This window comes from Trichoplusia ni, chromosome 17, assembly GCF_003590095.1.
Source record: "Trichoplusia ni isolate ovarian cell line Hi5 chromosome 17, tn1, whole genome shotgun sequence".
Taxonomy (NCBI): domain Eukaryota; kingdom Metazoa; phylum Arthropoda; class Insecta; order Lepidoptera; family Noctuidae; genus Trichoplusia; species Trichoplusia ni.
The window spans coordinates 5,312,664-5,327,087 of NC_039494.1; the positions used below are offsets into that span (position 1 = coordinate 5,312,664).

The following is a 14,424-nucleotide window of genomic DNA, read 5'->3' on the forward strand; positions in this document are numbered from 1 at the left end:
GTTCGGTGTTCTATCTCCGCTGAGCGCTTGCGTTGCCGCATGTACATCCATACGCAATGGCGCAACACTGCAGTAAAACGTACTTCATATCAATAAATCTCCTTCATAAACAAGTTCCAAGTCCCCACACGGTTTATAGCCAACCGATGTTTGAAATTCAATAAATCATTACATCCGCTACTTACACCGTTGAAATCAAAACCGCAGAGATGTTACGGGAATTAATTTACGTACGATTATCGGATTAATTTCGAAATTTGTACACTGTGTAAACATTTGTCAGTGCCAACGGCGCGGTGTCCGTTGCAGAGATCCCAGATAGGGAATCCAATCGAAATTTACAAACCCTTGTCGCTTTACCCATAACGTGGTAGGAGGGCTTGCGGAATTAAATTCTCTCGACTTACATCTCACACGAATGTGGTGCTTAAAATCTTTTGTTCTAGAGGCGCTATTCGCGTGAATGGAGAAGGACGATATGTGAATGCATTTTGCGATCGCCTGCTGCGCTCACTCGACGAAATCACAACAAATCATTCACGAGACCCACCTCCAGTAATGATGGCCGCATCGCATATAAATTGGATTTTACTGTTGTTTGTTTATGCATTAATGTTTGATTAAAAGTTTTGTACGATTTAATTTAATTTGGACGAAACCGCAACGGCTGACGGTCGATAGTCGTTTTTTGAATGCAATTAACATGATAAAATCAGTGACTGTCTCTGTATGTGTAAAATATGGGACATTGTGGTGTGTAAATGAAGTGAGGACCCAGTGTGATTATGGCTTTAGTATTTATATATTCAATATTCATAATAAAGATCTCAACATCTTCATTGCCACAGTACTGAAGTGTAACTAAGTATACCGCGTATTTTATCGATGCATCAAATTGAAACGCATAAATTCCTACTAAATTTCGAGATTTATCACTAAAGTTAGAAGATCAAGTTCCGGTTCGTTGCTCAAACAAAGCTTTATCAAACTTCTATTTAAAAACTACTTTTCACTCACAATTTATGTTCCGTCCCCAATACAAAGAAGCCACACTCAATTCACACGGAGATTCATTCACATTATCATAATAATACACCAATAATTTGTACTATGAAAAGATATTGTGAAAAATAAAACGTGTATTCAATAAATCTGTCAAGTAGAAAGTTATCGATAGTTCACGATTCGTGTGGAAACGGTACTTTTCTATTAGACATGAGTGTGTGATGATACTAATCCGCTTATGCAGTTTTGGTAGCAGTGCGGTGTTGAGTTGATGGTTTGGCAATTTACGCGCGACCTACTTGTGGCCAGACATTAAAAACGTGTTAAAATCTAAACGGAAAATAAAATAAGTTTTAAATAAAAACGGTGGTTTGTTGGTTGTCTATAACGCGCTGTTTACTCTATGAAATCGTGTAATGATTTATGATGGCTTAAGTAAATAAATATTGTATGTTTCACATTATTTCGTCACGTATTCATTTGATAGCTGGTATAAATTATAGTGGTCATTAAATTCTACGAAAGGTTTCCGACCTCATGCAGGTCATGTGTCCACCGTTGACCTCGCCTTCATTATGTAGGGTCCTTTAGAAATATGAAATCCCCTAAATCCATTTCCAAAAGAATCAATGTATCTTCCAAAACAATCGGTGATCTGTGAGGGAGCGTTACATTTTTCATTTAGCAAAGAGTTTCTAAGCATCATCTAAGCGAAGAATCCTCACTTTATTCCAATGTTTAGGCAACAAAAGATGAAAAGGCGCTATAAAATTTCACCATTTCCCCCCTTTTGTATGTGGCAATTAGGCTAATGAAGTGGCTCCAACGAGCGCGAATGAATGGCTCCACCCGAGTTCCTCGCATTCAGCGCTCACCTTTCATGTGGGCAATTTGCTGATGGTCCACATAATATAGCTTTACTTGAATTACTTGGAGTAATTGAATTTATTGCGGATAAAAGTGTGTGTTTTAAAGCCATAATGCCAACTATCTTGTTAGTTGCGGGTTCGGGACTTAATTGGCTACTCGGGATATTTATCTTGGATTTATGGGAATCCAGTTTGTTCTACAGTATAATTCTCGATTTTAGCAACGAGCTGTGAATTTAAGGAGCATACCATTTATTATAGTTATATCTGAACCTGTGAATAAATGTTTCAGAATTTCTGTAATAAGACAAGCAAAAGTAGATAAATTGGATATTTAGAATCTGGAGTTAATGCGCAATAGAGGAATTCATGATACATGTATAAAACTCATTTGTAGAAGCGAATTGATTTTCTAAATCTCTTTTATTTGGTGGTTGGTTAAAATTTTTGGACAAGGTAATATAATTAGCTAACACAGCTAGTTTGCCGAACTCACAGCTATTCACACATTCAACGAACGCTAGCTCGTAAATGATTAACTTCAATAACATAATGCATGATATACTGTCTTTAAAAACAAAGAAAAAAGTAGCTACTGAAACCGTGAATGGAAAAGTAGAGTAAATAAAATAAAACAGCATCCAAATAATCAGCGGCTTCTTCAAAGTTGGAACAAAACTCGTAATTTATTTCGGTCTGCTTAAACGGCAGCAAAACTGGAACGCAAGACAGATTTTATGGCAACAGCCCATAACTGGCAAGCGAAAAAATCTCCTCCAAAACCGAACACAATAGATTGATCATCCCAATAAATAACAATCAATCCATACGACGCTAAACAAAAACAATTTACAAAGTCAAGATGGCGGATTTATTTGGCGCGAAAGCGTTCGCGAAGAAGCTAACATACAAAACCAAAATGGTATTACCCCGAGGCTATTTATCAAAATGTACGATAAACAGAAATGGGAAATTGAAACAGAGTCAACGGGGACCAGTGGAAATGATTTATTGCCATTATAAACAAAATATGGACTGATCATTTTCCATTCTGAGATTGAATTTAGACCGCCAACGGTGAGGTGTGTGTTAAACGCGCCTAATGTCGTGTTTAATGGCCTATCGGTTTCGAGTAAAGTCGTTCAATATTCTGTATCTTTGGTTTATGTTACTGTGAATAAAACATTCGATGTATTGTGCGACCATAATACTCTGAATGGAAACGATCATTGAATAATGATTCTCCTTTGACCACAATAAATATAAAATACTTCATAAGTTATGTCAGTTACCAGAACTGCGGAAAAAAACTAAAAAAAAAACGATTTAAAAAAGCAATCGCCTGAAGACTATTGAATCTACTTCACTAAATTGCCTCCACTATAAAACGAATGGAAATCGAGAAGATGGCCAGTTTCACAGGTAGCTGTGCGGAAAATGTGAATAAAAAAGTCCATTTACAATCGTAATAAAGGCCGCATGCAGAGGTATTAAAACTAAATAATACCCTGGAATTGGAGAGAGCGGCCGAAACTGAATATTCCAAATGCCGAGTGCGCCGCGAATATCTGCAGAATACCTGTGTTGTGACCGTTAATATCGTCCTATGATATTAAAACCTTTTTGTTCCAACGACCATACTTAGGAATGAGAATCTTGCTAGCACCTAAACCTATACTTATAGAAGCACATCATTAAGTTAGAACGATCCTTGTTAATGGCTTACAATTTTTCGTAATAACTCATAACTTATTGGGTCAGTTTGCTGAAATTAAAGTGGTTTTAAAGGTACCACTTCTAAACCGTAAAAATGGAACTACAATCCTAAGCTCTTCTGTTCGTCTTTTTGTCTTATTGTCTATAGACTCATAAACGCTGGTAGCCAGAATAGTAGAAATTTTCACAGATGCTGGATTTTAGTTGCCGCTGTGTTTAACAAATAACAATAAATCCATAAAGATAGTGGGTGATTTCTTTTTACAATTTATTTTTCCTTAGCCTATATTTGAACCTTTAGTGTCGCGACTCGCACTTGACTGGTTTAACAAATTTGCCCCTAACGACGAAAATAATTCTTAGAAATGGTATGTTGATGAATTTTATGATTAAGAACTCGTTCTAAGAGAGAAAGTAATTACTGTTGATAAGCTTAGATACGTTGAATACGCTCCTAAATAATGCTCACATGAAATACTTGATACAGTATGTTACACCAACTCATTAATGTTCTTGCAAATTACTGCGTTTAATAAAGCAAGAGTTACTTCAGCAATTCCTTTACTGTTAACAGTTGAAATAGCTAAGTCAGAATTAATTTGCACTTTACGAACACTACACACCGAAACTATTGTTGGGAACGTTTATGAATGGGTTTTGGTTAACGTTACATATTAGCTGTCTGTCAGTCAGTATGTGAGCGTTGCAAACTTTAGCAGAACATTTGATATTAAATGAGGGTTTATGCGAATTCATAGTACGTCTGTTTGATGAACATTAAGTTTCTACTTAGTTATGACTCATGCTGTTTAAATAAAGAAAATGAGAAGTGAATATTCTAAAAATCCTAAAACTAGATTGCATTAGAACAATAAAAGAGCCTTTTGTAGAAAGACGAAAGCAGTTTTGGTTTTGTGTTGTGTCTATCTCGACCATCTCCAAACACATGAAAATGTTTAAAACAGAAACGAACAATCCTAGATGGCCCATTTACGTCTACAATGTTATCATATAAAACTTTACTAACTTAAGTAAGAACGCCATAAAAATTTACTCCCTCTTCTATATTTAGACGATATAATACAGCCCAAATGGTCACGCCACCCGATTTTAGTATCTCTCGAATCTTTTGAGCGCGACCACCGAGTATTGACCTCAGCCTCACCTTGCCTATACCTTTATGTTGATTAGAGTTCTTTAAGCCGTAGGGGGCGGGGAAGATCTTAATAACTTGGAAGGTCGCAGTTACTGCCAGACTGTTATGTAGCGACCAGTATAACATTTCATAGTTATGGCTGAACGGAACGGAAGTGTATATTTAGTGCGGCATCTGTTTCTGGAGCATTTCATAGAAATAGTATTAATTAAAATGTCCCATGGTGGATAGTTTCATAATTTGTAATTCCCATGACACGGGCTCATAAAGTTTTAGCCGAAAATGTTTGAGTTTCTCAGTTGTCAAGTCTATTCGTGGCATTGCTGTTATGAGATGAGATATGAGTACGATTAACGTTGAAAAATTGTGTTTAGATACGGAAACGTTATGAGAAATGTCGAGATTATTAGCTACAGAATGTGGCGAGAGCTGACTATAAAAATAAAACTATATGCAGTTACGGTTTCACAATTTAAACGAATGTTTTATTCTGTGGTTCGAATTAGAAATATCCGTCAGAAATATTATTGGTGTAATATTTTAAAAATATTGTTTATTTTACTAGTGCACTTAAATTTAATCGCTTATTTAGAGGAACACTCTTAAAGCATCCAATAAAATAATGTATAATTTCTAAACACACAGCATGGAGCTTGTACTCACGATGATCTTTATTGGTTAATTTTGTTTAGGATAAAGCCGTAAAAATCTTATTGGTAGTATGGTATAAACATGATACTAAAGTTGAGGACATCTCAGAAGGGTAATTAAATACTGTTTCAGAATTAAAAAAATTCATGAAAAACTTTTAAGTGTTTTTTAGCAAATATCTCACTAGACATAAAAACGATGCTATATTACTTGCTAAAATCTTAACAGCCGATATTGACCAAATGAACCGGTTAAATTAAAATTAATTAATATAAAACAACAAACCCCTACTATTGGCACCCTGTGTTATATGTCTCCCTACCAACTCCAAAACATCGAATAAGTATCACTCATCAGCATTGTTTGTTGGATACAACGAAACAAGCTAAATCCAGTAAAGGTCACACTAATATTTGAGTCAAAATATCTATCAAGATACGAACCTCCATGCACTCCACAATAGTCGCCAACGCAGTCGGCATGCTGTGCGTGAGCTCCCGAGCACGGCGTGTCCCCCGTGCACGAGCGTCGTCGCGTCTGCCTGCAGTCCGCGCCGCAGACAGACCATTCAGACCAGGTGCCCCAACGTCCAGGCAGAGCTGTGGAAGAGAGATGATATTAGACATGATAGTGATATTAGTAGCTACTGAAAGAGCTAGCCCAAAAATGGGGAAGTGAGTACATCAGACGAATTTCACCTCTATGATTACGATTTGAGTTTGACAGACGACTCTTAAATTGATTGTCTTATAATTATTCACTGACATTTAATGGGGTTTGTAGTTTTAGTTTTAGTAACCGTATAAATTTTGTTAATAGTTTGTTCTAGGTGCAAGTAGGTACGTATTGTTTAGATCTGGCTAAGCAAGTTGAGAGAAAAATAGATATACAAGCTGAAATTGATGAAAACAGTACCATCCAAAATTAAATGACTTGAAAAGTCTCCAACAGAAATAAATATATTTCATCCCATACCAAGAATTCAAATCGGTACCAAAACAAATCAGATGTGTGACAAAAAATTTACCGAAATCTAAACGCAATGTCAAAGATCAAGGATAACCATTTTTTGCTGTCACTGCATCATCATTTATCATTCGCGGACTTGACACGGTTTTTTGTGTCAGACATGTGGGTATGAAAATCAAGTTGGGTGTCAAGTTTTCAGAAATAAATGTTTTATGCGTCTGGACTATTTTTGGATTGGTTGGAACGCAAATGTATGAATTGAAAAAGGAATGGTTTACTCAGGGTTTCAGTTATGGAAATCCTTTAATCATAAAAAAAAATAAGAGTAAAATTGTATGCAAGTAAGACACTGAGTTAAGTCACGCTCTGCGTCTTTATCTCTACATTTAACATGACAAGAAGAGCACAACCACTTTTTTCTGGATGGGAAATCATCAAATGCCTCGTCCCGCTTTGGGTTGGGCATGACAGATTGTCAGATTTTTACTGACTAATATATCACTGACCACCCCTATTCTTTTATTTGTCTTTTGCGTACAGGGTAACTCTTTCAGATAATCCCGCAGAATCCCGCTGAAAGCATGACAACTTAATTGGTAATTTTACTATGCGTCGTTTTGTGACACGGCTCACGGTCAATAAAATAATTACTGCAGTGATTTAAAAAAATAATGTAAACTAAACTCAAGAAGTTTGTCTGTACATCTTGTGTACTACGTAAATGGAATGAAAGACTTTCAATTTGTAAACCCTTATTATACTTGTACAGTTTTTTTTAGGTAATAAAAAGTCAGTGTTACATAATCTACATAAAAAGCTCTTTAAAATCTCTTTGTTTACTTATTCTGAGGACATTTAACGCAACTATTGCGGAAACGCAGGCACTTCAAATAAAAAGTTAACATCGGAAATTTTAAATATAAAATTGGGACATTTGAATATCATAAGGACCTGGTTGATGTCCTACCAACATCCCAAAGCAGTGTTACTGTAGTTGTAGAAGTGAGATAGAGTACGACACTTTGTAGAGGGCCGTCTCTCTCCCACAAACAAAAACGACAGTAGTTTAGGAGTTGGTGGTAGACCCCTTGCTGAGATTGTTCTTATGGGCTTTTGTAATGTATTCCAACGTTTCCTTTCGAAAACTCTTATGTAATTTATATGGATATACGAGGGTAAAAGTTCACCTACGACCGTAAAGTGTAATGACTTTACAAGTTTACAGCCAATTGTTATACAACCTTTTTTTGTTGTTAAATAAACAGGTACAGTTTAATATATTTTAAAATATTTTGATAGTTACTATCGAGAGAATGTGTCATTACTAAATGATACAACACCGCGTTAGGTCATGATTAAGGACCCCGGGTAGGTCGAAAGCTACTACTAGTAGAATGTTTTTTTTATCTGAAATCTAAACTCTATTAAATAAACTCGAGCTAATAGGTACTTTAAAAAGTTCCTACTTTGTATTATGAATATGCTTGAACATTATATTAAGATATAAAACCTCTTTTCATTCCAACTAGAACAATGACGTTTAAAATTAAAACCAATTAATATATAATTATTAATCGAGTATCTAGTAATACAAGAGATGGAACTATCGCCCTATAAATTGAAATTAAAATACATTGGATGGCTGTTCGTCCTTACATGCAAGCCAGACATAAATCACAATGTTTTTTAAAAAAGAAATAATAGACCGTTCATACTGCGATGGTGTGTGGTCCAAGGATTGGCGCTTAGCGATTTGATTGTCATTAATCATAATATTATTGTGAGTTATTGTTGCTTTTTGATTATTGATTGTATGGAAACGTTTCCATGTTTGAATTTGAATTAATAAACGAAAATGGTACAATTATTGAATAATTTAAACTTTTGCATTCGTAAGCAACCTAAATTCGTTCTTTTTTGGCGATTAAATAAGGCAGACTAAGACGAAATTCAGTGATTGATTGCATTTCATCTACAAATAATTGATTGATAATGATAATGATGCCATGATATTGTTTAGTAATTCATTATCAGATTAGTCCGATTGGAAATGTCAACTCCAGCAATCCGAAGTCAAGACACGTTAAATTTATAACATACCCTTATAACAGAAAAAGATATCCCAATGCTAGACTCTTCATATAGGGAACATTGAATTTCGATTGAATAACATATCGGTTCATTTTACTCAAGCCAATCAAATCATACTTACTGCTGTTCATATACCACCAGTTTCTTTTTCTATTAATACTCATCGCTACGTCTTCTACACAACAAGACCCTTACTTGGGCCAGCCCCCTGCGTGGATGTGTGGGTGTACACGGATATTAAGTACAGCAGTGTGTAGCATTTCTTATTAATTAATGCGCACACACATAAATCAGTCCCGGTTCGTTAGACTAACAACGACATAAAGGACTTTCACGTTTACATTATGCTTTTTTTTGTCTTGTAAAGCCCTTGTTTGATTAGTAGGTAAATTATGTAGTTTATAGAATTAGCTTGAAAAAATGTTGTATGTTTAATACAGTTTTATTCTGACGGGTGCAAAATGAATGCTTTGCATGATATTTAAAAATTGTTTTTGAATTCGCGTGTTCTCTTGTTATCTGACAAAATGTTGTCTTTCAATACTTTGTAATTTTCTGGTATTTTTTTAGAGAGTTCTCACTAAGGTTTTTATTGAAAAAAATATCACACAGTCACTATACAACATTGCGGGCAATACAAACAATATTTCGCCAAACCCCTCAAAGCTTTATATTAAAATAACACAATGAAAACAAACAAAACCTTTATCTCAACAATATTACGTCATCAAGTTTAATCGTCTACAGTGTAAACGTTTCTTAACATGTGAATAAATTGTGAGAAATGGCGTCGCGCGACACCCCGCCCCGCGCCCGTGGTACAGAATTTTTAAGAAACAAGGATACAAGGATATTTTGTGTAATAAATTGGCTAAATTGTTTTACGATAATACTTCGAGAATACTTGGTAGGGCGGTAGGCTGAGAAACGGTTGAAACGTTTTGTGGATTTATCTTATAGCGGTTAACTTTATATTTATTGTGAAAGACAAGATCTCTTTACAAGGTTTTCAGGATAAGGTTAAAAGTGGTATAGGTTAAGAGTAATAAACTTAATCATGTTAAGTAATTCTTTGTATGTGGCAGAAGCAATTTCCAAATTAATTTTCTTTAAAAATAGAACGAGATCTTATAAAACCATCAAAGGTCAAAGTTTAATTACAATTAAACTACAAATACGAAAAAAAAATACCTTTTGAAAAATAATTTTTAAAACAAAATGCGGACTAAAATTTGACGCAGCTAAGCATCAATCTAACTGTAAACAACCAAAGGTTGTCAACAACACAACAATCACCAAAGTCAGAGACTACAAACATTTTATTCTACAAATTAAAACGAACATTTTACACATACAATTATATAGTTATCGAAGCTTTTGGAATATAAACACATGTTCCCAATTAACTCATAACGTTACGTTTCACGGTACGAGACGGCTGTCACTTGATTGGATTTTATTGTCTACCCGGTTGGTCTATTTCCTTTGATACATAAGGGAGACAAGATTGTCGAACAAGATCGAGATTGGAATATTATTGATTAGTAAATTATAGAATTTGAGTGATTTATGCGTGCGTATACATGTAAAGTTTTAGAAAAAAGTATTGAATGTTAGAATAAAATTTATAATTAAGATGCTTATAGTTTCATGCTATCTTAATCATTTTTGAGGAGAATTGTAACAGCAGATGTTTAAAAATGATAAAAATAATATTTCGTAGATTCTAAATTGAAGTCCCTTATTAAATTCGAAGGCCACTTGCTTTTTGCGCACCTTACATCTATGTTTATAAGAACTACAAAGTGCTAAGTTGAACAAATATTGAAACATCTCATACAATTCTCTTCCTATTTGTCTTTAGATAATGAGTAAGTATTCCATAATCCTTAAGTTAAATATAATGAGGGCTAAGCTTAATAACCCCGCAACCTATTTGTCATGAAACAATGAATCATATTAAATTCCAACAAAGCATATTTTTAATTAAACAAAAAGGTGCTTCTCATGAAGTGAGACAGCGCTCTATTATAACGTAGAGCGATGTCTCGTTCACACAACTGAGAAATTATGGTTTGGTAATAGACCTCATACATAAATGTTACTATCCTACTAATATTATAGACACGAAGGTTTGTGTATATGGATCCTCTTTCACGCAAATACCACTGAACGGATTTAGACTAGGTAAACTATTAGATTAACACATGGAGATAGTTTTTATTCTAATTTTATGTCCCCGTAGCTTATTTAACTAGCAATAGATAGATATAAATAATATCACAAACTCTTTGAACACTCAAGAACAACCATTCCAAACACCGAACATTACCCAAGCTCACCATTCTACACGACCGTATGTCACTCTCTTTGAAGTGATTTCAGTACTCACTTTATGACCATATAGAATTAAACGGCGGCTTTTTTACGACAAAGATGTCTAGATATGATGTTTAAATGCTCATTGTTATAGCCACGTGTGTTTTATACGACTTTCAAGTATTTAAAGCTTGGCTGTCAATTGAATGGCTCGTGCCGGATTTTAGACGCCTTTGTCTTTGCAAGTTGGGGAGCGATCCTCTTTTGTTTTATTTTAAAATGCGTTTGGAGTTCTAATGCAGTGTAGTGGGAATTTGTTCGGTTAATTACGCAGCAAATACGTTAGGAGTTCGTTTTTTAATTAATTTGTTGGATTTTTGTAATTAACGGGATGCTTATACTATTATTTAAGACAAGTAAAATGTAATTCGAGTATAGTTGATTAGCTATAGTCTATGTTTCGAGTCAACAATATAATTAAACGTATTTAAGAACTTGTGATTTCTGCTGTCAAATGTAACGTCATAAAAATAAACAACTATTTATTTTACAACCGTATTTAGAAAAACCCAATATTCTGAGCGTTATTCAAGAGTATTTTACTTACTTACAGGCGACAAAGTGTTGCCATAAATCCTTAGCAAAAAGTTCCGAACGAAACAGTTTCACAGACACATAGTAAAACCTCTTTACAAATACACTTACCGATCAACAACTGTTGAGTGTTATCGTATCCTTGCAGATCCATGTATCCATCTTCATTGACAGCAGTAACAAATAAAACGTACATCAATATAACAAGGCAATATCAACTTACACACAAGAAACTTAAAGTCTAAATTTAAGTGTAGAGATAGGTTTTAGGAGTGAGAGTAGTTGGTCGCTTTCAATTTTTCTTTCTTTAATGTTCACGTTTGAAAATGGAATATCTTTTCATAAAATGATTAGTTTTTATTTTTGTTTTTCTTCATAGGATTTATATTGTTTTGTCCCGGAAATTGCAATTTTAGTTATTTAGAACCTTGAGTCATTGAATTCAGAGTTTATTTTTATTTGTAGAGTCAACAACACAACACAACTTGAAAAGTCAAGTGTTTCCAATTATACGTGATATTAACCGATGCTTCCTAAAAATATATTAAAAATAATAATGCGTTTGGGCATCTGGTTTTTATTCGTGATTAATTATTAAGAAATATTTATATTTGACTTTCGAAAACAAAGCAACAGACATACTAAATTTGGTTTTTGATAATGCAAAACAAACGTCATTTATTAACTAGTCGGGCACTCCCGATAAATACTCGTGAGTAAACCGTTTCATCATTTAATAATTACTCAGTCTCACGATAGTTATTATAAAATGGTCATTTATATTATTTTCTTAAATATTAAAATTAGTTTATTATCAACTTACTACACCTTAGCAGTTCGATATTATATTCCGTAAGGCAGTACATTTTTCTCAATCATTTTGACCAACATTAGTTGTCCTAATCAAAGTGATCAATACAATTTTATTGTACTCGAAAATAAATCATTAGAAAGTAATTGCACACATGCATACAGATAGGAACATAATTTGTATGTATGTACGTCCGTATACGCGTGTGTTACGTAGCGGATACACCTATAAACCTTATTAATTAAGCTAAGTATAATAATGAAGAGCGACTTCAATGAACATGATTGATTTAAACTGACGATCTTCCGTTAATTAAACCTCAGCTGTTGTGAATACAAAAGGAGGTTTTTACACATGTAGGTTGTTTTGTATTAAAAAAAAAGGTTTTAGGTTATTATTGTAATAAGGACGTTCTATTAGATCATCAAGTAGTTTGATAATTTAAAAAAAAAACAAGGAAGATAATTTTATCATCATAGCTAACAATTGCGGTTGTTCAACCTAAGTGCTTTCTGATAAAGAGATTTATCTCGCCATTTGTGTTTAATTAGTGATGGTAAGTAAGTTAGTGATGGTATTTGTAGACATGTCCGTTTTGAAGTTAGGGTGCTATAGCTCTTAAACAACCGAAGAAGATAAAGAAATACAACGTGGCGCTACAACGGTAACATCATTAAACGCCACGCTGTATAGGTGTCTTCTGTCTATGAAGTTGCACGACGAAATAGAAGGCTTCCGTCAACTGGGACCGCAATAAACTCGGACCGCGGTCCCAGTTGCCGGAGTACCTACTGTTGATTAAAAAATAATTATTTAACTATTCCTTACCACTCTGACACGGCACGCAGTCCGACGTCCTCTGCACAGCCTGTCCCTGGCAGGGCGCGCCGCCGTTCAGCGGGTGCGGCTCGGTGCAGGTGCGCGTGCGCCGCTGCCCGCCCGTCACGCGCCCGTTGCAGCGACACTGCGTCCACGAGCCCCACGAACTCCAACCGCCGTTTACTGGTGGAACAAGTATTTTTTGAGAATATGATTGTTGTGTTACGAGATCTTGAAGTATGATTTATGCTTTCATTTAAGTTCGACAACGACGTAAATCAACATTTAAAAATTCGCGTTAGCATCTTGTGGTTGTGCAAAGTAAAGGTTATTTTTACCCAGCAAAAGCCAGAAGAGTATAGAAAAACTTTAAATGGGTAAAAATAGCAGTTGCTAAATCATTTAACCAGGGCAACTTATTTTACGTATTCAAAGCAATTAAGTACAATAAATCATAAATGAGTGAAAAAACCACGAAGATGACATAAAAAAATATGCAAATTTACGTAAGTCTTATTAAAATATAATTTACTTAAGTACTGGTGTTACATAACTAAAATACGGACCCAACATTCCTAAACACATTTGCAGTTCGTAATAAATGTCTAATAAAGTTTACCTACATTAAATTATTTAGCCATGTCTATTAAATTATTTGAATAGTGCCTGTAATGTAATCCCTCCAATCACATCCGCAACCATCGTAGAAGCAGGATAGAACTACGGTGCGTATAGCGTTCTCTTACTTCCACACACAATAACAGTCGTATCCTAAGAGACCATAGTTAACTGTATACAAATTCAATGCAAAATAAACATTAAAATATTATTTGAAATCTCGAGGTGTAATTTATGTTGTCAGTTATTTTATTTATTGGAATGGAAATTGCTTTAAATGTCTAGTATATTAGCAAACAACTTATAGCGGCGTTTGCATAGAACGAGTAAATATTGCAAATAGATGTTTTAAAGTGGATCCTTAGAATGGAAACAATGATATGCCGTCATTCTTTCATGTCTTGGAGGTGTGTAGGACTTTGATTTGCGAATACAAGCTGTGTCGTGGTATAGGTATGTGAATTGAATGTTTGTGAAACTCCTTCGACATAAGCATTAAAATCCTTATTGTATTTTTTATTCTCAGAATTCTTAAAAACAGATTTTAATATTAGAAATATTACACTAGGATTGTCTAGGATGTACAATTTTACTTTAATATCGTAACTGTCTTAGGTATCGTTAAGTATTCAAATAAAAAAAGTAATTTTAAACCGAAATTCAAACACAAATGGTACCAATGAACAATTATCTTTTCATATTATAAGCAAACGTTTCTTCACCTATAACCCACAACAAGTTATCTTGGAAATTCAAAGAAAAGATAATTTATATTATAATCAAAGCATGACCAAGATACAGCGAAA

The 14,424-nt window shown here is 34.4% G+C and overlaps 1 protein-coding gene across 6 annotated transcripts in view; it reads right to left on the reverse strand.

Annotated features, from left to right (window-relative positions):
- LOC113502594 (netrin receptor UNC5B-like) overlaps nt 1–14,424 on the reverse strand; it is a 128,374-nt gene that overhangs the window by 17,282 nt on the left and 96,668 nt on the right. For all 6 annotated transcript variants that reach the window (XM_026884215.1, XM_026884216.1, XM_026884219.1 and 3 more), the window contains 2 exons: nt 13,010–13,183; nt 5,841–5,996 (listed from right to left, as the gene is read on the reverse strand). In XM_026884215.1, the coding sequence (XP_026740016.1) occupies nt 5,841–5,996; nt 13,010–13,183 (330 nt within the window). The remainder of the gene's footprint in view (nt 1–5,840; nt 5,997–13,009; nt 13,184–14,424) is intronic.